The following is a 20,322-nucleotide window of genomic DNA, read 5'->3' as shown; positions in this document are numbered from 1 at the left end:
ATATTGAATATTTTTTTGATAAATGTAAAATATTGTTGAGATGTTCTTGGATGCTATTTACTATGATCGCATTTGATTAAAAATACCGTGCACCTTATTTCTGGGCACCCGCTCTTGCTGTAATACCAGACAGCTGGGAGGCAGAAAAAGCAAAAGTGCAGTTTAACCGTTTCAATGCTGGACAGAATTGAGCTGGCGGTTACTGAATGAGTAAAATGTCTCTTTCTGTCTCGAGGTGTTCATAGTTTCGCTCAAATGAGTGTTGAAGAAAGTGCAGTCTGTATGCCCCTCCCAGTCACGCCTGTCTGAACGGCTACCTTCTTTGACACCTCAACTACTGAATACGGCTTGTGTAAAAGTGAATTATAGTCTATAACTAAAGAGACTGTTGAGATAAATCTAAATCTAACACAAACTCATGTGGAGTTGTATTTCTCTAGCTTTATAGTTTTAAGTTGTTGTTTTAGATCTATGATCTCATTTACTGTTTTGTATTAATTCAATGTTGTTTTTATGATCCATGTAAGACAAGGCATTGTTAAGGCCATGACTAATGAGGATCCTAATAAACAAATTACTAGAACTGCTACTACGCAATAGACTGTTTCTTTCTGTGATAACTGCTACTCTATAATAAAAAAATCAAATATCACTATATAACAAGAAATCACTGGTGCAGACATTTGTGATATACAGAAAAAGATCAATCCAGAAAGTAATGAATAAATAAATTGTTCAGTTAAACCACTTTAAATTAATATAATTACACAGGCAATATGTAACGACCACTATGATTCCTGTTGCAACTTAAGTGTTTACCATTACTATTGTTGCTAAATATACTACAGGTAATACTGCTATATCTAAAGATGAATACTCTGCATCACTGAATGAGACATATGTAGATACGAAGAACAGTCTATATATATTTATTATATACTTTCACTGTTACTGCCACTACTATACTGCAGTGAGAACAAACAACTAGTACTGCTATGACTATTCACAACCACTACTTGCATCATTGCTACAATTTTGTACATTTAGAGTTACATTTAATTAATTTACAAAGCAACCATGGCAACTAAATTACTGTACTATACTACAACTACTACCAACAGAGTACGTGTAAATTCTTTGAACATGGAAGATTTTTGGCACATGACATGCACATGATGTTGACACATGACATGCCAATATCTGAACAAAGGGGATGTTTTGATGGTTAAATGACTACTGTCTTTTTCCCACACACTTTTTGTTTTCTTTTTAGTGTCAAGGGGATGTAGATAGGGGACATATGAATTGTTTTATGACTCGGACCACGGGACTTACAATTTATTGAATCCAAGTTATGAATCTTATCTGATCTTTGAAGCTAAACAGGGTTGGGCCTGGCTGGTATTTGGATGGATTGTTGCCACAGTGGTACAGCAGTGGCTCTAGTGGTTAGAGTGCTCATTCACTAAACAGTCTTCAGATTGATTCCTGCCCAAACCAATGCTTCTGTTGTGTCCTTGGGCCGCACACTTGCCTCCAGCCTAGACCGGTTTATGTATGAGAGTGTGTTTGTGATAGAGAATGCAAAATAATGAATGGAAATAAACTACAGGCTGTAATCCAGCACGAACAAGGCAGTATTTTTATCATGTGCAACAACTACAACAATGCATTTCCAAATAAATATTAAAATTGTAAGAAGGCCTGGAACTATAGGATTCTTTCGGTAAAAATGATAAGACATGCAGGGCAATAACACTTTGTCAGTTAAGTCTTAGTCACAAGCTTAGGACAGTAAACTGGGTAAATTTGTGCTTCAAAAAGAATGATTGATTTATGAAAAACACAAATGATCAGAATCAAGCCAGATGTGGGCTGAATGCAAAAATGAATATCTGGAAATTCATATCACAAAGTTACAAGATAAGCAAGGACATCTTGGTACAAATATGTCTCTACAAACTATCAAACATTTGCAGAAGCGACATGATAAAGGGAGATAGACATTTTGGCTGCGTGGCTCCACTTTGTGGGCCAAACCAAGATGAGTGCAAGTGTAGCTTTAAATGAAATTAGGGGAGTTGCAGACACATTGCCTTGACCACGTTAGTATAAGAAAGACCAGGCTGTGACAGGAAAGTCTGCAGCGAGTGTCTGAGAAAACGTGAGCTGGTGAACCACTTCTGGTAAATGTAAATAGAAAAAGGGCTTCACTGCTGCTGGTGTTGTCTCAGCTTCAACTCTGAGTAGAGACAGAAACAAGGCTGGAGGTGACACGGTGGCTACTACATTTGAACCAAAAATATAAGGGACATTTTTAGACCTGTGTTCAAGTTTGAGGATTATAAGACAAGGCACAAGGAAGGTGTTAAAAATACATAATGTCAATGAATTTGCTAAACTTCATAATGTTTTGACTATTTCTTTTATCGCAAAAACTATGCCTATATATTAGTACTCATAGCTGATAAACATCTTGTAATGGTAGGGGTTAAAAATGCTGTTCAGTGTTAAAAGTTTTACTAAAATTTAAATTTAAAGGGGCACTATGAAACATTTCTGGTGTAGGGTCTGCCACCATGCCTTGTCGCCATGGAGACCGATGTGCCTGGAATGTTGTGCAGCATTTAACTTATAGAAACACTACCAGCTGGTGGATCGTCCACTAATAAAGTTATAGTGTAGCTATGACAACTAAAATGCTTTTCAATCGTACTTTACAACACAGTAATGGCATGGTTATAAAATGGCAACTTGGATAACAAGGTATAAACTAAAACTTCAGACCCGTTTGAAGATGATTAGAATCACTAACCATGTTCCCAGTTTAATCATTATTTCACACTTGTAGTCCTCATGCCATCTCTATTCTGTTGGCATTTTACTGTGCTGTTAAGCGTCACATCGTTTTCACTTCACCCAACTTGACAGCAAAGATAAATATCTATACGTAAACATTAGCCATAGTCATTGTGCTTTACTTCCAGGAACAGAGGAGGCTTGAAGCGTCGATGCTGATCACTGACAATGAGCACATGTGAATGCTTCTATGCGCCTACACACTTTCAGCAGCTCGCACTATTGATCTCTCCAGAAACCACGCGATTAGAGGCACTGTCCTTTTTCTCGAATCAAGATAATGCTAAACACTTCTCATAAAATGCAGACAAACCACACAGACAAAAACAGAACTAAGCTATCAACCAATGGAGACAGTTTCATAACAATTCTCTATAGAAAAAAAAGATGAATGTTTTGTTCTCCCAATAACTTCCACATTTAATGTTTAGGCAGGGCATAAAGTAAGAAGTCAAGAGTATTTGGTTAAACTATTCGCAACATGATCATAATAACAAAAAAGTCACATTTCATTAAGCTGGTCACATACTTGAGGAAAAGTAATGTAATAGAGAATTAAATAAAACTAGAATTTGGTCCTGATGCCAATAATCACTAAATCACAAACAAACAATTATCAATAATAAGCATAACACTAAATGTTGATATTGTAAAATCCCTATAAAGAGAGGGAATGCTTAGCCCCAATGTTTTCTTTGACTGACCTGCTGGGAAACTGAATGAGGTGCTAACCTCAAGTCAAACCGCAGCTTCTGGTTTTACACTTCGACTGAATAAAGAGTCATTTACCAGCTACAGTGATTAATGTAAAAATGTCTTGTCATGCGAGGTCTGCTTTGTCATTGTGTTGTTAAATTTTAAACTTCTGATACTAAATAAAAGTCTTCATACACTGCCAATTTTGAAACTGAAGATATAATATAAACAAACTTTTTTTTAACCGCAGAATTTTAAAATAGCAAAATACTTAATATAGTTACACTTAAATAGCCTAGTTAATTCTAAAATTATTAAACATTTGATCTGAAGTTGTATATTTCTCACTATATATACTTCAACTCACACATAGAGACACAGTGCCTTAAAACCATTGACTGTACACTCCTTAGTGACGCCTAATATATTCACCTAAACAACCATTAAAATCCTCAATCACATGATTCAAAACAGATAATTAATATGTGCCACTGTGTACGTCATAGTCAATTACAACACACAACAATACAAAATGTCCTAACGCCTTCGAGCCCTTTTCTGGTGGTAACACAAACCGGCTCAAACACAAAAATTCCAATTTGTGCAACTAAACACTGATGTCATTTACAATTTCCCTTAGAACGGCTATACAGCATTACAAGAGAAGACCCTGAATTGGATTTCTCAGTATAAGCAGGTTTCAAATGACGTCAGTGTAGTATATGATTATGAGTCTGTTGGCATATGAAACTATATGAAACTATATTTGATGGTTTATGTGCTCTATTGACTTATAAGCCCAAGTGATGTCTGAATAATAATTTCTACTTTTTCTTTTTGACTTCTGACCTCTCTTTCCAGGACCTGTGTTGCCACATCACCAACAACTCAACCGCAACTGGCTATCACTGCAACCCACAGAGGAAATGAAAATGAGGTGTACCCAAATGGTCCGAGCAGGCCTCTGCCACCCCACATTCACTTCCACAATTTTCTCACAAAGAGGAACTGTGTCCACTGACAGCACCTTTAACTCTTGGCTGTCCAGCTTCAACTAAATATCTCATAATAAGTGGTTAAACTCTCTCTGGTTTGATCCAAGAAGAAAAGAGATTACTATTATTACTTACTATGTGCTGTTTATTATATCAGGTGAATATGATACAGTAGCTTGAGAGTTCACTGGAGGGTAACCAGCTCAAACTTTGCCTGTGAGCAGACTGACTTAAATGGTGACATCTGGTCACATTTTTATGTAGCACTTTTCAAGGCACTCAAAACGCTTTACATCAGTGAAACACATTCAGATACACCAATTTACAAAGATCCTGGGAGCGAGGTGGGTCAAGTGTTTTGCCCAAGGACACAACAACAACAGCATTCATTTGAGGGAGCTGGAATCGCACCGCCAACTTGTGTGTCAGTGGATCTGACTGCTCTACCAATGATGATAATAATGTCGAGAGCAGGATTCGAACCACCAGCCTTTGGATCAGTGGACAGTTGACATTCTACCAACTGATTCAGCGGACAAATCAAAATATGTATAGACTATACTAAAGAATGTAATCATTTATTTTCTTTTCTTTTTTTATTTATTAAGTTTGGTGAAAGAAGAACGCAATTTCTGTTCCAACAACTGTCCAGATCAGACAAACTTGTAAAATAGACTGTCATTGTGCACACACACAGACTGACCAGCAAGACACTATCATCTGCCCCCAAACTTGTGAATTATTTTTTAATTTTAAATTGTATGCTGGATGCCCTTCGTCTTACACCCCTGTCTCATTATGTATTGTTTTTTGCAAGCACATTGGCTTAGAACCCCGTTGACCCTCTTAATGATCACTAACTATTATCCCTCCATTTTAATCAAATTATGAACACAATCTCTCTCCAACATTTGTCTCTTCATTTGTATCCAGTTCAAACAAAACACGTGCCAATGCGCCAGCTCAATTAATAAACCAAAGCCCATGTAAAATCAGATTAGACCTAATTAAATCCTGCACTTAAACACCGCTGCTGTTTGCCGTACATCCACCACAGACTGGCGTGATGACAGGCAGCTTAAGCGTGCATTTTGATGGAGCCCAAGTGGGAAGAACATCTCCATATGCGTTATGTCAGCCCCAGGCAACTGCCGCATCCAACCGCCTTTTCCTGCCACACTCATTTGGCCCCAGCAATCATCCGCGTCTTGTGCTAAAGGTCTCTTGTCGCTACAAGGCTCTTTGGCACTATCTGCAAGCTACAGATGAAGAATATGCCGATTAAACATGCCTTCATTAAAGCGATTATTAAACACGCAAAAGACCGTTCAGTTTCCCACGGGCAGCCAAATAACGATGAGGGGGAGATGAAGGGAGCATGGGCAGGGCGAGGGAGGAGTTTGGGTTGAAGCGAAACGGGGTGAAATTAGAAAAAGGTTGCTTGTTAGAGGTAATTTAAGAGGACTCCGCACACTTAAAGAGGGGGGTGTGAGTTGTCGCCCGCTAACGGGGACAGCCGAGACAAACTACCTGACTCACTACACCTACAGGCCACTTCCAGGTCAGCGAGCAGCACTAAGACCTTGCCAAAGACGGAGGAGAAAAGTTAGTTCTGGTTCATTTAGTTAAGGCTGAGCAGTGTTTAGTAGTCACATAAGCAGCAGAGGTTGGAGTAGGGTCAAACAGGGGGGATGAAGTCATGATTAAGCCTTTGAGGAGGTCATCGGGACTGTCCTCATCTGTCAGAAAGTTTTGTTTTAAAGTCAAGTCATAACATGAAGCGTGTTTGATTGCAAAAGTCTTCAAACCTGCCCTAGTTTGCAGTAACTTGGTTTCTAATTTATACTTGATGCTTTTACCATGTCTTGGTTCAAGGGTTTTATCCAGGTCTGTGATCATTACAGTAGACCTGAAGCTGATGATATATTTAATTATATAATAAAGGGAATATTTGGAGGTAAAAAGCTCTCCTCCAAATGTCACTGGAATGAGTGAATGGACAAATGTAAAGTCCTTTAAGAAGTTTGAAATCTCCAATATAGACCCCTGTAATAGTTAATAATTAATGCCAGCAGGTATAAATATGTGAAGATAATAAAATATTAGTGGTATTTGAAGTCAGCATTTGGCTTCTATGACTTATTTGTACAGATCATTGAACAGCATGACTCATTTCTAAATACAGTAATAGATAGTAATGCATTTCTAATAAGTGATGTATAGTGCACATAATATAGATTTTATGAAAGTCATCCGACAGAACAGGGCCCTAGAGGAACAAGGGCTTTTTTATGTATGTCATTTTAAGACATTATCATTTCCTGGCTGACAATTACATTTTACTTAAAGCTTGAAGTTGGAGTATTTATTTTAATTTTACCTTTATTCGCCACTACTTGCCACTGTAATATTAGTTTACATGGTAAACTAAGCCAAAATAAGGATACATTAATTAATTGTCATCTTGAAACGCCCAGTCCACTGTTTTGCAATATTTGGCCTTTATAACTTTTGCGTTGTTTCTTCACATTTGTGCCAGAGTAGCTTTTGTTTCTCAGCCTCCTCCGTGCAGCCTGTCACTCTGAATCACACCAAAGCTCAAACAAACTGACACAATCGTATGTATGAGGTGCTGCTTTGGGAAATCTGTGGCCTCAAAACATGCACGTTATGAACGTGAAAGTATAAACAAGTATTACAAAGGTCAGGAATGTTTCTTTCATAAGTACAACAATCTGTTCATCATATTGTACCTGTAAAGATTTTGTTCATTTAAGGTAATACAAAAAAAAAACAAAAAAACTCTTTGACGGTGATAACGGGCAATTTGCAGATATTTAATACTTGTGTATTTCCACATCAACTTGATAGATTGTCTTCTCTCATCCCAATTACCTTTGTGGCCTTTTTGAAAGCACAAATCTCACCATTGGTCTTCCTTATGATCCCAGAACTAACTTGTGCATCTAATTTGGGCTATAACATCACCAGCTGGTAAATATCTGACAAATTATGAATGAGAAACACAGTTATGTTTTATTTGTGAGTCCATTCATTGTATGAACTGAGGCTGTTTTAAGCTTAAAATTGAGCAGTTTATCCAATGATCTCGTCTTTATCTTAATATGTAAATAGCTTTTGCATACATTTTTATCTATATATGGCTTATGGGGAAACCACCCATCTACGTTATGTCAAAACCACAAACCACTGACCTTTACTGCATGGATGAAGTCACGGTGAAACGGGAACAGGCCAATGATACTTCACTGTGTTTTCCTGAATCTGCTCCAGTTTCATTTCAGTAGAGCTGACCAGGACATCCCAGTGAGGACACACGCCCAAAGTGATCAGTCTGAGGGTGCTAAGAGACACATGGTAGGCAAAGACTTAACATAAAATTTTAATTTACTTGAGTTCATATGAGTCTGTACCTTAAAGTGAAAATATACAAATATAATATAATCCATAATTGAACCAGAACGACTTTTTCATTACACAGCTTTACACAGACACAAATGCTGATACATTCTTTTATCCAATTGATTTGGCATTTTCAAGAAATAATGGGATGTAAATTGTAAGTGCTGACTTTACAGATCGCCTGACACTGAATAAAAATATAACACCTCTTCCAGACCAGGAGCCTATAATTTTCTGTCACTGATAGCCTAATTAGATCACACGTATTGTTTGAATAACGTTTTGTCAACTTTACACCCTGAGGACACCAGACACTTCATACATTTTTCAGGCCACACGCCCAGAATTAACATATACCCACGAGGTGAAGGAGGATGAACCCGGCTCCTCCGCCTCTACGGCCCGTGCAGTTGGACCAGGGCCACGGGAGGATTGGCTTCCCGCTCCTCTCTGGGAGGAACCGGAGCGCCAGGATATACCCAAATAAGGACTGTCCGATATCAGTTTCAAAAGCGTGACTCAGCTCCATGCTACATATCATTACTCCTGGGAATTGTCAGGATAGAATTGGATAAGTTCAAGAACACTTGTGGTTGACGTGACAGGCCGTGATATGAGATGAGAGTTATAAAGCCTTTTCAGTCCAGGAAAACTGTGCCGATTATGCTTCTGAGACTGAAATGATGAAACAGTTTACCTGAGCAAGTTTCTTCCACATCGAATAGGCCTCGTCTTGTTACGCTCCTTGTTCCTGGCAACAACGTCATTCATTCTCGGGAGGCGGGGAAAGTGAAGGAAAACGAGCCAATCACAGGCGCTCTCGCCCTGGGCTCGTGCGCTCTCCGAGCGTCACCGTGTAAATACTGAAGAGGAGCGCACGAGCGGGTCATTACCAAGCAGGAACTAAAAGGAGAATTGTCAGCTTCACAAGTGGAATGAAAACAGCTGAATTAATCATTGGACTCCGCTTTACCTCAGTCTAAAGGTATATATCGACGCTTGGTACATTACTGTTCCACTATTTGGAAGTTTTTCTCTGGTTTTGGTAGTTTTCTTCAGTGTATTAATACTGAGAGACTTTGGAAATTGAGTCATTTGGGACACTGAAGGCTCGGTGTCTAGCAGCCTCATTGCAGCGCTCTTGTATTTGACTGTCTGATTTTGAATTATGTCCACAATAATGGAACAACCATTTTATGACGACTCGTTTCTTTCTGCTTATGGCCATCCAGGCGCGGCACTGCCAGACTACAAGCTGCTAAAACAGAATATGAACTTGAACTTCTCCGAGTCATATCGGAACTCAAACTTCAAGACACAACACGGAGATTTCTATTCGGCAGGGGACGTGGGCTCTCTGAAACTAGCGTCTCCTGAACTCGAGCGACTCATCATCCAGAACAGCAACGGGGTCATCACTACAACACCGACGCCCGCGCAGTATCTCTACAACCGCGGCATCACAGAGGAGCAGGAGGGCTTCGCAGACGGCTTTGTCAAAGCACTGGACGACCTGCACAAGATGAACCAGATGGCACCCCCAAATGTGTCTCTGGGCTCCGGCGGTGTGTCCTGTCCCTCAATGCAGCCTGAGCCACTGGAGTACACCACTCTTAACAGCTGCACTAACCTGACCTCTGCGCCCAGTTATCCGTCCACGACAATCAGCTACCTACCCCACCACCAGTACCCCCAAGCTGCAGCGCACAGCTCTCACCACTTCCAGCAGCCTCTCCACGCGCAGCGCTTCTGTGGCTTGAAAGAGGAGCCCCAGACCGTACCGGACATGCACAGCAGCGACAACAGCACTCCTCCGATGTCTCCCATCGATTTGGAGAACCAAGAGCGCATCAAAGCCGAGCGCAAGCGTCTGAGGAACAGACTGGCAGCCTCCAAATGCCGGAGACGAAAACTGGAACGTATTGCTCGTCTGGAAGAAAAAGTTAAGGTCCTGAAAACGGACAACGCCGGACTGTCAAATACTGCTTCTGTGCTGCGCGAGCAGGTAGCCCAACTCAAACAAAAAGTTATGACACATGTGAGTAGTGGCTGTCAGCTTATGCTGGCGCCAAAGGTGAAGTCTTATTAATAAATGAAATGCACTTTTAAAAACACTGGACAATAACTGCACTGCCGGCACACAGCAGGCACTTTCCTGTCTGGACTGGACTATGCGGCTCTTGGACCTCTGCCAAAAATCCAAGACTAAAACACTTAGGGCATTTTTGAGCGTTTTTGAAAGTGTCGTGTCATTGCCTGTTTACATTTTTACTTTATTTGTGATTATCCTTGATGTAACTTATTTGTGTATTTTTTACTTGTACAGTATATATTTAAGTAAATTAAAATATGAAACCCCATTTCGTTTTGGTTCTTCATCTTGTGGGCTAGCTCATCTGGATAAAATAACCCCACATGTCAATTTCTCGAATAAGGCTAAGGCTTGTCTACATTTCTCATCAGAAGTTTACAGCACTGAGGTGGGCATTAGTCTGACGTCGGACGCGTCCCGGCGTAGGACAGTTTCCAAGTGACGTACGTGCATCGTACCATATTTGGTCAACTTTACCGGTAAACGTCACTTACAAAAATGTTTCCGGGAACTCCCTCCTACATTGCCAGTCAGAAAAGCTGTGTTTCTCCCTTTCGTATCAGCGCGTGTGAAGTAGATGTTTGTCAATGAGTGGATTATTCTAACGAAGGGAGTTTCCCTTGCTTTCATTTTCCCAAAACAAGTCAAGCGCGTTAGGCCAGAAAGAGGTTGCACAACAACTTCGTGTAGTTGATCTGAGATATAATTTGTGACGAGCTCTGATCCATGTAAAGCAAGTTGAGTTGTCGTTTAAATGACCTGTGTGGACAGTCTATACACACACACACACGTCTCACAAAATGTGGCGTCCCCAACACTGTTATTAAAAGTCATTATGGCTGGGTAATATGGGGTAAGGTCATATTCAGCAGTATTTGGTGAGGCTATAGTGCTGAGTCAAAGGCCACACAATAAGTCCAGTATTAGGAAAGTCTTTACAAGGCAGATCTTGGCACACGTTATAGCTGGTGCTACTAATAGGGTCAAGAGCGTCCTACTTGAAAACATTGGGAAGGATGCTACAATTTCGAAACGTACCTGCTGCCATCTAGCGGTCAGAATAGAAATCGAACCTGCGCGTTTCTTCAATAACAAGTGAAAATAAAATCAAAAGCGGTAGTTTTTTTTTATTGCTTTTTTATTAAGATGGTTACATCTGTCATTAGAAAGGACAAATATTGATCATTTTTGTAAAACAACAACTACCTTCAGAACAACTAACTTCAGTGCTTTAGACTATGAGGTCAGTCCAACCCTTCTACACTGGACAAGAAAAAGCATTATTTAACCCCATATGTGTTCATATAAATGGACGCAACTGCTAGGAATCATTTGTGGCAAGTGCGATGTTTGGAAACCAGAGGCAAATGTTTGTTTTTACTGCTTGGAGAAGTAAGCTTGGCTCTTCCCAACTTCTGGGACGATTGTGTCACTGCCAGGTTTCCAACCAGCAGGGCAGACTGTGGAGCACAATAAAATGAACTGTTACAATAAAGCTTCAGTGAGATGTTTAACATAATTCAAGTCTAAGGGGACAAAGTTCAGAGGGTAATAGCCAGCAGGGTAAACTAATGCAAGGCCATTCTCTCTCAGATAAAACAAGAAAAAAACCGCTATGGCAATACAAGTCACACTTTACTACTGCTTCTTAAAATCTTTCAGACAAAATGAATGCTTAAGCTGCACTTAACTCATTTTTGTGTGACACGATTGCATAAAAAAACAATAACCATGAAACAGCCTGTATCAAATAGTAAACGTCCATATTGTTTAGCTCACCTTCTCCATGCTTGTCAGTGTACTGGAAAGCCTGGACCAGACGCAGGGTCTCGTCCACAGATCGACCCACGGGCAGGTCATTGATGGTGATCTGTCTCAGAATGCCCTTGTCGTCGATAATGAACAGACCCCTGAAAGACGTACAAAGTTAATAAAAACGTATGTACTGCTATAAAAGTTTTGATTTGTGTAATCTGTCATGGTTCAATTTAGAGAAAAAAAGCTAATTGTTTTTGTAAGAAGTCTTACCTGTATGAAATGCCGTCATCCTCCTTGAGCACACCATAGTCTCTTGAGATAGATTTGGTAAGATCTGCAAGAAGAGGGATTTTCATTTTACCCAAGCCTCCCTGTTTCCTTGGTGTGTTGGTCCTGTAGCAAAAAGGGACAGCATGTTTAATGAAATGCAACAAAATATCAAAAAGAAACAGTTCAATAGCCAAAGGTCCTTATCAAAAATGCTCTAATACTGATAAATCTGAATGGGTGTGGCCATATGAAAATACAGAACAAAATTCATGATTGCTGTAAAGTAAAGAAAACAATAGTAAACTGCTACTCTTGAAACATGTGTGACACGTACCAGGCAAGGTGACAGAAGTGAGAGTCAACAGAGGCTCCAATAACTTCACAGTTGATTTGACGGAAGTCATCAGATCGATCGCTGAAGGCCACGATCTCAGTGGGACAAACAAAGGTGAAGTCCAGAGGGTAGAAAAAGAGCACCACATACTTTCCTATAAAAAAGGGGTTTGTCAAAGTCATAAACTGAAATTATGACAAAGGCAACATGCTGCATACCTTTGTAATCTGATAACTTTATCTCTTTGAAGGATCCATCAATGTGTAGTGCTGTGGCCTGAAAGTTGGGGGCGGCCTGGCCGATCTTAGCATTTCCAGAAGCCATGGTGCTGGTGGTGGAAATAACTGGAAAAAGGCGGCACTTGTTATCAGGGAGATTCTTATGTTCCTGACAGCTAGATAAGAGACCCTGGGTGGAGCTTGAGACAGCTCGTTTTTCTGACAGGCCTAAGCTCTCTCTTAGAGTTACCATCAGAGCAAAAAATACAGTTTAACATTTCAAAGGCTGGATTTCCCACGTGTCCGGTTTGCAGCTTCAGTTGAGCGAACCAGCTCGAGTCACATGCAAGTCATGGTTACTCAGCAGGAAACAATACCGTTTAAGAGGCTTATGCAAGCACAGTTTTAAGCATATACGAAATCAGATATATTCACAGTAAATACAATAAAAATGTTTAACGTGCATTATTCAGCTACATTCATTGAAGTTGTTGCATTTTACCCATTGTACTACACTTTTGTGCAGTTCGCATCAGCTCATTGTCGTCAAAAGCAGTCTTGCGTAAAGCAGATTTGTGTTGAAAACTCTGTGTAGTTGGGCTAATTGTTGGATTAAAATGTCCCTAGGCGAAGATAGGCCAGAGCAGTGTAATCAGAAGCGCAATAAAGCTTTGGCTTGGTGACAAAACAGGCCCATTACTAAAGAAAGAACAAGTGTCTGCACAGCTCGGCTAGCTTTAAGTTAGCTTTGAACAATACACATGTGCATTTTTTTCTTCGAATATTTTAAATTGTGAACATAAGGAAAGCCAGTTTGGAGTTGCACCGTTGCACGGCCAATAAAAACGTAAATATTTAAACTCACCTGTTTTTGAAGTAATGCCGTGGAAAAGCGGTGGACAGAGTGAAGTCTGGGAGCAGAGAACAGTGGAGAAGGGACAGCGATACTACGAACAAGAAGTAGGCGTGACCGCCGGAACTTACCTCAACAACACTTTTCACAATAAAACATAATTCTATTTATTATTTTACTTTTTCATTAAAAAATCTCAATAACAGAAATGCTTACTCCACAGCTTGATATTAAATATGGCACATTTATGGTGCATCGTGCTTCTGGTCTCTGTAAAGATTTAGTTGTGAAACTGTGAAATTCTTTTCTTTTAATTTGAAAACCTCGCAAACCCACTCATCCGCTGAAAATATTTCTTCAACAAAGCAGTTTCTTGGCAGAGCTTGCTCGTTCTATATCTAATCCTAGCACAACAAAATATGGGAAAAGACAATAATAGAACACCGATTAAGAGAGTATGCTAAATCTCTGAGTTTACTGCTGTAGTATGTCTAAATAGTTCGTAGTTCCAGGTAAACGTTGCTAATGCTAACACGTAGAGCAAAACAAAAGGTCGAGAGAAAAAGCTGTTTGAGGACAGGCCATCGGGTTTCTCAGTATTTTATAATTTGTAGACTTTATTAATACAAGAAACCTAATTAAGCCCGCAACATAAGCACCAGCCATGGATTCACAAGGTAAGAATCACTGCTCTCTGAGAGATGTCATTTAATCATCATCTTATTATCATACCATCTAAATGTAAGTCATACCCATTCGTTTTACTTATGTCACGGAGGCAGCTAATCTTTTCTGTTGCTATCACTTTCTGTTAAATTATTGTGTAAGTTTTGTTATTACATTGATGTCTCATGTGAACTGGCCCACAGCACCTGCTCAGCTCATCGTTTGTGAAGTGTGTGGCTCATTCTTTGACTCCCGACGGGGGCTCGCCAACCATGCCAGGGGGCACCTTCGCCAGCTCGGTGTATCTGAACCTGGTGCTGCTCCCATAGACCTTCTAAACCGGCTTATAGCAGAAAGAGATGGGGAATTTCCAAGTTTCAAAACACACTCAAGTTTTTCTGAGTTCAGCCCAAACCACCAAACATCACATCAGGGGGCCAGTCCAGTATGTGCGGATGAGGGCACCATGTACAACGCAGGGCATAGAGTCTCAACAACCCCCCAAAGCACTTCTCTTCTGCCATTATCATCACCTGCACTTAAGATGCTTGAATCTAGATTAAGTGACTTTGGAAACTCTTCTACCTTAGAAACCTTAACCAAGCCACTATGGGCTCCACTGGCAACAGATGCTCCCATCACTTTAGGTTAGTCTGATCACTCGGGAGCTGTGTTAAACGTGTTGACATCTAGTTGAAGTTTAATGAAATTATATGCAGGTAAAAACTGGTTCAGTACTACATAGACGTTTATTAAGGTGTGAAAATGTTTACACTTTATGAGACAACAATTAAAATGATTGACCTTTTTTATTGCTGATTACTGTTAAATTCCAACAGTTTAAGATTCCAGCTTCCAGCTTTTTAAGATAGACATGCTGAGTTTTGTTTATCTTGAGAGCAAATATTCTCTTGTTATCTTTGTTAATTTGTCTTTTCTCTTTTATTCACTTTGCATTGTCAGACACTAATGAGGAACTCCACGTGTGCCATCTTTGTGGTTGCTGGTGTGAAACTCGCAAAGGTCTCTCAAGTCACGCCCGATCCCACCTTCGCCAGTTAGGGATCCCAGACGGAGATGGCAACCCTATTGAGACCCTGTATCAGCTGATGGAGGAGGAAGATCTCAAACCGGTCAACTGTGAAGCACCATCAGCTCTCCAGCCCAGCCCTTTGGCAAAAGGCACCAAACGGCCTGCTGACGTCTCCTCACCAACGATGTCCACGCCAAACAAACAGCCAAAAAAAGGAAAATTTTATTGCGTCTTATGTGGAGAGACATTTGAAAACCACAAAGGCCTGGCCATTCACTCACGTTATCATTTGCGCCACTTTGGGGTGGATGACTTACTTGGGAAGGAGTCCTCAATCGAAGCAATCCAGGAGTTGATTGAGAGTGGCGTGTTGAAACCTCTCCCTAAAACTAACTCCCCAGTACCAACTTCTCCAGTTCAGGCTCTCTCCCCAATCTCATCCAAATCTCCCCCAATGGCAAAAGGTGCTCCAAAGGCTAAAAAAGGATTTCGATTTGCAGTGGAGCCATTTTTTAGAAAACCAAAGCCAGAAAACACAGAAAGAAGTATCTCAGATGTACAGATGGTTGGCAGAAACTCTCCTCTACCTGCTCCAAAACTCTTTATTGCTGGTAAGTCTTAACTGGAAGGTGTACTATGTAACTTTTCAGTTGGAACATCCAGAAAAGTTACATCCTGTGGATGTATTTTTTAATTTACAGTATTTTTACTGTGTTGATGTGTTATTTGCTGTTTTCTTTTTCTTTTAGATACAGAAAAACCACCAACAGTCCCTTGCGATTATTGCAGCCAACTGTTTGACACTCGTAAAGCCCTTTCTTGCCATGTTCGCTGTCATTTGAGAGAGCTGGGAGTCGCGTTGCCTCTTAACACATCTCCAATTGAGCTCCTCAAAGAAATCATGACCCAACAGGATGACGAGGGCAAAAGAACAGCCAGTAGTGCTTTGGGGTCTGCGAAAGTTTCAGGAAAGCCCCAACTTCCTAAAAGATCCCTGGATAGTCTGGTTTTAGGGGAGCAGTCTTCTAAATCTAATTCCCCTTTAGACTTTTCCATGAAGGAGAAAGTGCCATGTGGCAAAATGGCAGCACCAAGGAATGGTAAATTACTCTTAATAATATTATTGTAATTTTTATTTTTTTATTTTTGTAACAATATTATACTTTTTAAAAATTCATTTACTAATAAGTAAACATAACTTTATTGGTTTTAGTAGTTGGCATTATTGTTGATATATGTAGAATAATTGGCTAATTATATTTTGACAGTACATTGTGCTTAAATTATTATAACATTATGGCCATTGACATATGAAAAGAATAGCACTGATCATTTATAATTCCAGATCAGAGAATATCATTTAACATGTAGCTTTAACATCTTTGATTGATCTTAATTAAAAAGTTGTTTTAAACTGTCAATCTTGAAAAGTTCTCCCTCTTATTTTTGTATTGTTTTTTGGGTTAGACTGTGCTTGTGAGCTGTGCGGGTTTGAGTTTGACAACCGCAAAGCGTTGGCGAGTCATGCCCGAGCGCACCTCCGGCAGCTGGGCATCGAGTGGAAACCTGACGGATCGAGTTCACCCATCGAGCTCCTCAGTGACATCATCAGGAAAGACCCAGCCAAAGTGGCTGAGGTGACACAACGCTATAGAATGGGAGATCTGTACATCAGAAAGGTCTGTACTCAAACATACTAATATGATTTTTACTTGTATTATTCCTTATGTTGGCAAAAGGACTAACTATGAAAATGAGCTCAGATCCGGTAACTCAGGCATATTTACATTGTTTGATGTTGATTAATGTGCAGTGCCCCATTTCAAATAAATAAACAAGGTGGAGAGCGAATTCTGAATGTAGACAAATATAATATTTTTGCTGAATTTAATTACTTACATATGTCAAAAGACATACAGTGAGGCAAATAAGCATTTGAACACCCTGTGATTTTGCAGGTAGCATCCCTCCCATTTAGAAATCATGGAGGGGTCTGAAATTTTCATCTTAGGTGCATGTCCACTGTGAGAGACATAATCTAAAAAATCTGGAAATCACATTGTATGATTTTTAAAAAAATAATTTATTTGTATGTTTCTGCTACAAATAAGTATTTGAACATCTGTCTATCAGCTAGAATTCTGACCCTCAAAGACCTGTTAGTCCATCTTTAGAAAGTCCACCTCCACTCCACTTATTATCCTAAATTAGAAGCACCTGATTGAGGTCATTAGCTGCATAAAGACACCTGTCCACCCCACACAGTCAGTAAGACTAAATCTACTAACATGGCCAAGACCAAAGAACTGTTAAAATGCACAAGAGACAAAATTGTAGACCTCCACAAGGCTGGAAAGGGCTACGGGATAATTGCCAAGCAGCTTGGTGAAAAAAGATCCACTGTTGGAGCAATTATTAGAAAATGGAAGAAGCTAAACATGACTGTCAATCTTCCTCGGACTGGGGCTCCATGCAAGATCTCACCTCGTGGGGTCTCAATGATCCTAAGAAAGGTGAGGAATCAACCCAGAACTACACGGCAGGAGCAGGTCAAAGACCTGAAAAGAGCTGGGACCACCGTTTCCAAGGTTACTGTTAGTAATGCACTAAGACGTCATGGTTTAAAATCATACATGGCATGGAAGGTTCCCCTGCTTAAACCAGCACATGTCCAGGTCCTTCTTAAGTTTGCCAATGACCATTTGGATGATCCAGAGGAGTCATGGGTGCGAGTGGAATTAAGACCAAAAAGTTCTATTTTGGTCTCATCTGACCACATGACTTTCTCCCAAGATGAAAATTTCAGACACGATTTCTAAGTGGGAGAACTTGCAAAATCACAGGGTGTTCAAATACTCATTTGCCTCACTGTAGGTAGAATATTTGAGTAAGGGTAAACAGGACTTGGCAAGTAACTGTGATGACTGAATATCACATTGGGAAGTCGTGGTGAATGTTAAAATCAAAACCATATAAATACCATACAATAAAATATATTGTACAGTAAATATTATTTATTTTTATTAAATGGTCTTAAAACAACACGGTACGTCATGTAACTTGTTAATACAACCTCTGACAAATCTTGTTTCAGACCCAGAGATCATCGTCGCCTTCTTTATCAACAGACTCGGACTCTGTTCAGGGCGGCCTGAAGGAGAAGAACATCTCTATACCCAGCTCCTTTAGGCAGACGTATAGCCATTCACCAACTGTGGATCCTAATGTACACTCTACTAAAGGTGACTTATAAAATCACTTTTATATTTTGTCAACGAAAATAACAACCTAATTCATACTTAATTTGTTATAGTAATGGCCCATGCACCAAAACAACATCCCTCTATAGTGGAGGAGATCCAGGACTCCAGCTCTCAGCCCACAGCACGTCCAGGTAGCATCCCTGCAATGCTCCCCAAACCTCCACTTACCCCCCTGGTCAAGGTGGTGGGCAAAGTCTACTCCCTCAAGTGCAGGTAAGACCCTTCTAATTTAGTCCCCCATATATCTAAGTAGCCCCATGTGTAAATCAGCACTGTGATGAAAGCACAATGCAGACATTATCTTTTTTTTATTTGTTTGTTTTTGTTTTTGTTTTTTTTTGCATTTGTGAACCAAGAAGTAAAACAGGTGTGCTGTTAGCATGTTAGCATTACCATGATGATAAAAGTTATGCTATGAGGTCAGGAATGTGAGGAATAAGAGTTTTTTGACTGATACACAACACGTGTTATCTTTTACATGTTTTTAAGACGGTAAAAATGACACTGTGCTTTTATGTTTTTAGAATTTATTCTTCTTACCAGCTTATCGTTTTTGATGTTCGCTTGTTTGCAGGTTCTGTGATGAGGTGTTCCACGGCCCTCTCTCGGTTCAGGAGAAGTGGATCACACATTTGCAGAAGCACATCCGGACTCTGGGATACAAAGGCAAAGCATCTCCTCCATCTGCGCCAGTGAAGGCCACTACTCTGGTCCGGGCAGTCGCTGTTTAAACACCTGTGTGAAAAAGCCACACAAAAAACTTGTGTACTGAGAGAAGTTCAATTTGTGTCCTCCAGAGGGCAGACATGAGCCACAAAAATGATAATTGTGATCACTGTGGTATCTTGTGTGTTAAACGTGTAATTTGCCTATGTTTCTGAATTAATTTTACGAACTACTGAAAAGACCAGCCTATGTTTCATTCTCTGTTCATCTATTGTCTTAGCTTTAGGGATTTCCTAAATAAAAATCACCAGATGGTTTTATACTGCGTGAGCTACAATTAATTCATAATGTTCGTAGTTGTTTTTTCTTGCTTTGTCAGTTATTGGCACTTCAACCAGCATCAAGGTGAACCTTAAAATATATTAACTTCACTGTGTCACTGCATTTGCCTTTACATACGAAATTAGCACTTGTAATTGCTATTTTCTTGATGCATAATAAAAAATGTTTACTATGCCCAAACTGTATTTTCTTTAGAGTTTTTAATGCATCTTATACATATATACCTGCAAATGTTTGGTGAAGCTGCCTGTTTTAATTAAAGTTTCTCCTTCATATATTGTGGATATGGACTTTGCCTTTACTGCCTGCAATGAGCCATTAACTTTAGTATCTTTTCTTCACCATTGATTAAGTTAGATGGTAATGTCTCCTTGGAGATTAAACCATATCCACAGTAGAGAAACCGGTTCCTTTAAACCTCAACCATTACCTGCCACTGAATAAACTGGAAAAAAAAATTTTTTTTAAATGACATGTTAAAACAAAGTGATTTAAAGGAACCCTATGTGAGACATGACCTATCTGTGGCCCACAATATGTGGTAAACATGTTTAAATCAAACATAGCTTTTACTGATAACAATTGTGATGCTATTTATTCTTCATTACAAATACACTGGACAGGATGGCCAGGTTGTTGTTTGGTGTTTTGATTCTCAAGATGATTATCCTATCAGAAAGCAGAATGAGACTCACTCATTTGGGTTGCCAGTTTCTATGTTGAAATTCAGTTGGTTTAAACCTAAAAAGATTCTTCGATTTGAATCATCACTACCTAAACCACAGGCTCCTACAGCCAATTATATATAGTATATAAATACTAATGCAGCCTCTGCAGCTCAATGAGTGAGTTCT

General features: G+C 39.7%; 3 protein-coding genes across 7 annotated transcripts; 2 read left to right on the top strand and 1 right to left on the bottom strand.

Moving 5' to 3' along the window:
* Positions 1-8,799: 8,799 nt before the first annotated feature.
* Positions 8,800-10,333, top strand: junba (JunB proto-oncogene, AP-1 transcription factor subunit a). Of its 2 annotated transcripts, XM_033973653.2 has the most exons (2): positions 8,800-8,958; positions 9,206-10,333. In XM_033973653.2, the coding sequence occupies exon 2, from the start codon at positions 9,244-9,246 to the stop codon at positions 10,060-10,062; it is 819 nt and encodes a 272-aa protein (XP_033829544.1). In that variant the 5' UTR covers positions 8,800-8,958; positions 9,206-9,243; the 3' UTR covers positions 10,063-10,333. The 2 variants fall into 2 exon arrangements, with proteins under 2 accessions (XP_033829544.1, XP_033829540.1); XM_033973649.2 differs by lacking the exon at positions 8,800-8,958 and having other exon boundaries at positions 8,965-10,333.
* Positions 10,334-11,227: 894 nt separating this feature from the next.
* Positions 11,228-13,599, bottom strand: prdx2 (peroxiredoxin 2). The gene is made up of 6 exons (XM_033973667.2): positions 13,511-13,599; positions 12,646-12,771; positions 12,428-12,581; positions 12,094-12,216; positions 11,845-11,975; positions 11,228-11,525 (listed from the first exon to the last, which is right to left on the bottom strand). Exons 2-6 carry the CDS (start codon positions 12,749-12,751, stop codon positions 11,443-11,445), a joined length of 597 nt encoding a protein of 198 aa, XP_033829558.1. The 5' UTR covers positions 12,752-12,771; positions 13,511-13,599; the 3' UTR covers positions 11,228-11,442.
* A 237-nt stretch (positions 13,600-13,836) lies between these two features.
* LOC117377247 (protein Wiz) lies at positions 13,837-19,648 on the top strand. Of its 4 annotated transcripts, none has more exons than XM_055224089.1 (8): positions 13,837-14,175; positions 14,368-14,478; positions 15,128-15,808; positions 15,947-16,297; positions 16,665-16,876; positions 18,292-18,439; positions 18,511-18,673; positions 19,035-19,648. In XM_055224089.1, the coding sequence occupies exons 1-8, from the start codon at positions 14,163-14,165 to the stop codon at positions 19,189-19,191; spliced, it is 1,836 nt and encodes a 611-aa protein (XP_055080064.1). In that variant the 5' UTR covers positions 13,837-14,162; the 3' UTR covers positions 19,192-19,648. The 4 variants fall into 4 exon arrangements, with proteins under 4 accessions (XP_055080064.1, XP_033829528.1, XP_055080062.1 ...); XM_033973637.2 differs by having other exon boundaries at positions 14,368-14,811; XM_055224087.1 differs by lacking the exon at positions 13,837-14,175 and having other exon boundaries at positions 14,193-14,478.
* The last annotated feature ends 674 nt before the right edge of the window (positions 19,649-20,322 follow it).

The sequence above is a fragment of the Periophthalmus magnuspinnatus genome, chromosome 1 (assembly GCF_009829125.3).
Source record: "Periophthalmus magnuspinnatus isolate fPerMag1 chromosome 1, fPerMag1.2.pri, whole genome shotgun sequence".
NCBI classification, from domain to species: Eukaryota; Metazoa; Chordata; class Actinopteri; order Gobiiformes; family Gobiidae; genus Periophthalmus; species Periophthalmus magnuspinnatus.
This window is presented reverse-complemented; position numbering and strand designations above follow the sequence as displayed.

Excerpts from the sequence above, each read along its gene's own strand:
- junba (XM_033973649.2), top strand. The coding sequence starts at position 9,142 with ATGTCCACAATAATGGAACAACCATTTTATGACGACTCGTTTCTTTCT.
- prdx2 (XM_033973667.2), bottom strand. The coding sequence starts at position 12,751 with ATGGCTTCTGGAAATGCTAAGATCGGCCAGGCCGCCCCCAACTTTCAG. Across the intron at positions 12,582-12,645 it reads AAAGTTATCAGATTACAAAG|GAAAGTATGTGGTGCTCTTT; the intron begins GTATGCAGCATG and ends CCTTTTTTATAG. Across the intron at positions 11,976-12,093 it reads GATGACGGCATTTCATACAG|GGGTCTGTTCATTATCGACG; the intron begins GTAAGACTTCTT and ends TACGTCTTTCAG.
- LOC117377247 (XM_033973629.2), top strand. The coding sequence starts at position 14,343 with ATGTCTCATGTGAACTGGCCCACAGCACCTGCTCAGCTCATCGTTTGT. Across the intron at positions 15,809-15,946 it reads TCCAAAACTCTTTATTGCTG|ATACAGAAAAACCACCAACA; the intron begins GTAAGTCTTAAC and ends TTTTTCTTTTAG. Across the intron at positions 18,674-19,034 it reads GTCTACTCCCTCAAGTGCAG|GTTCTGTGATGAGGTGTTCC; the intron begins GTAAGACCCTTC and ends GCTTGTTTGCAG.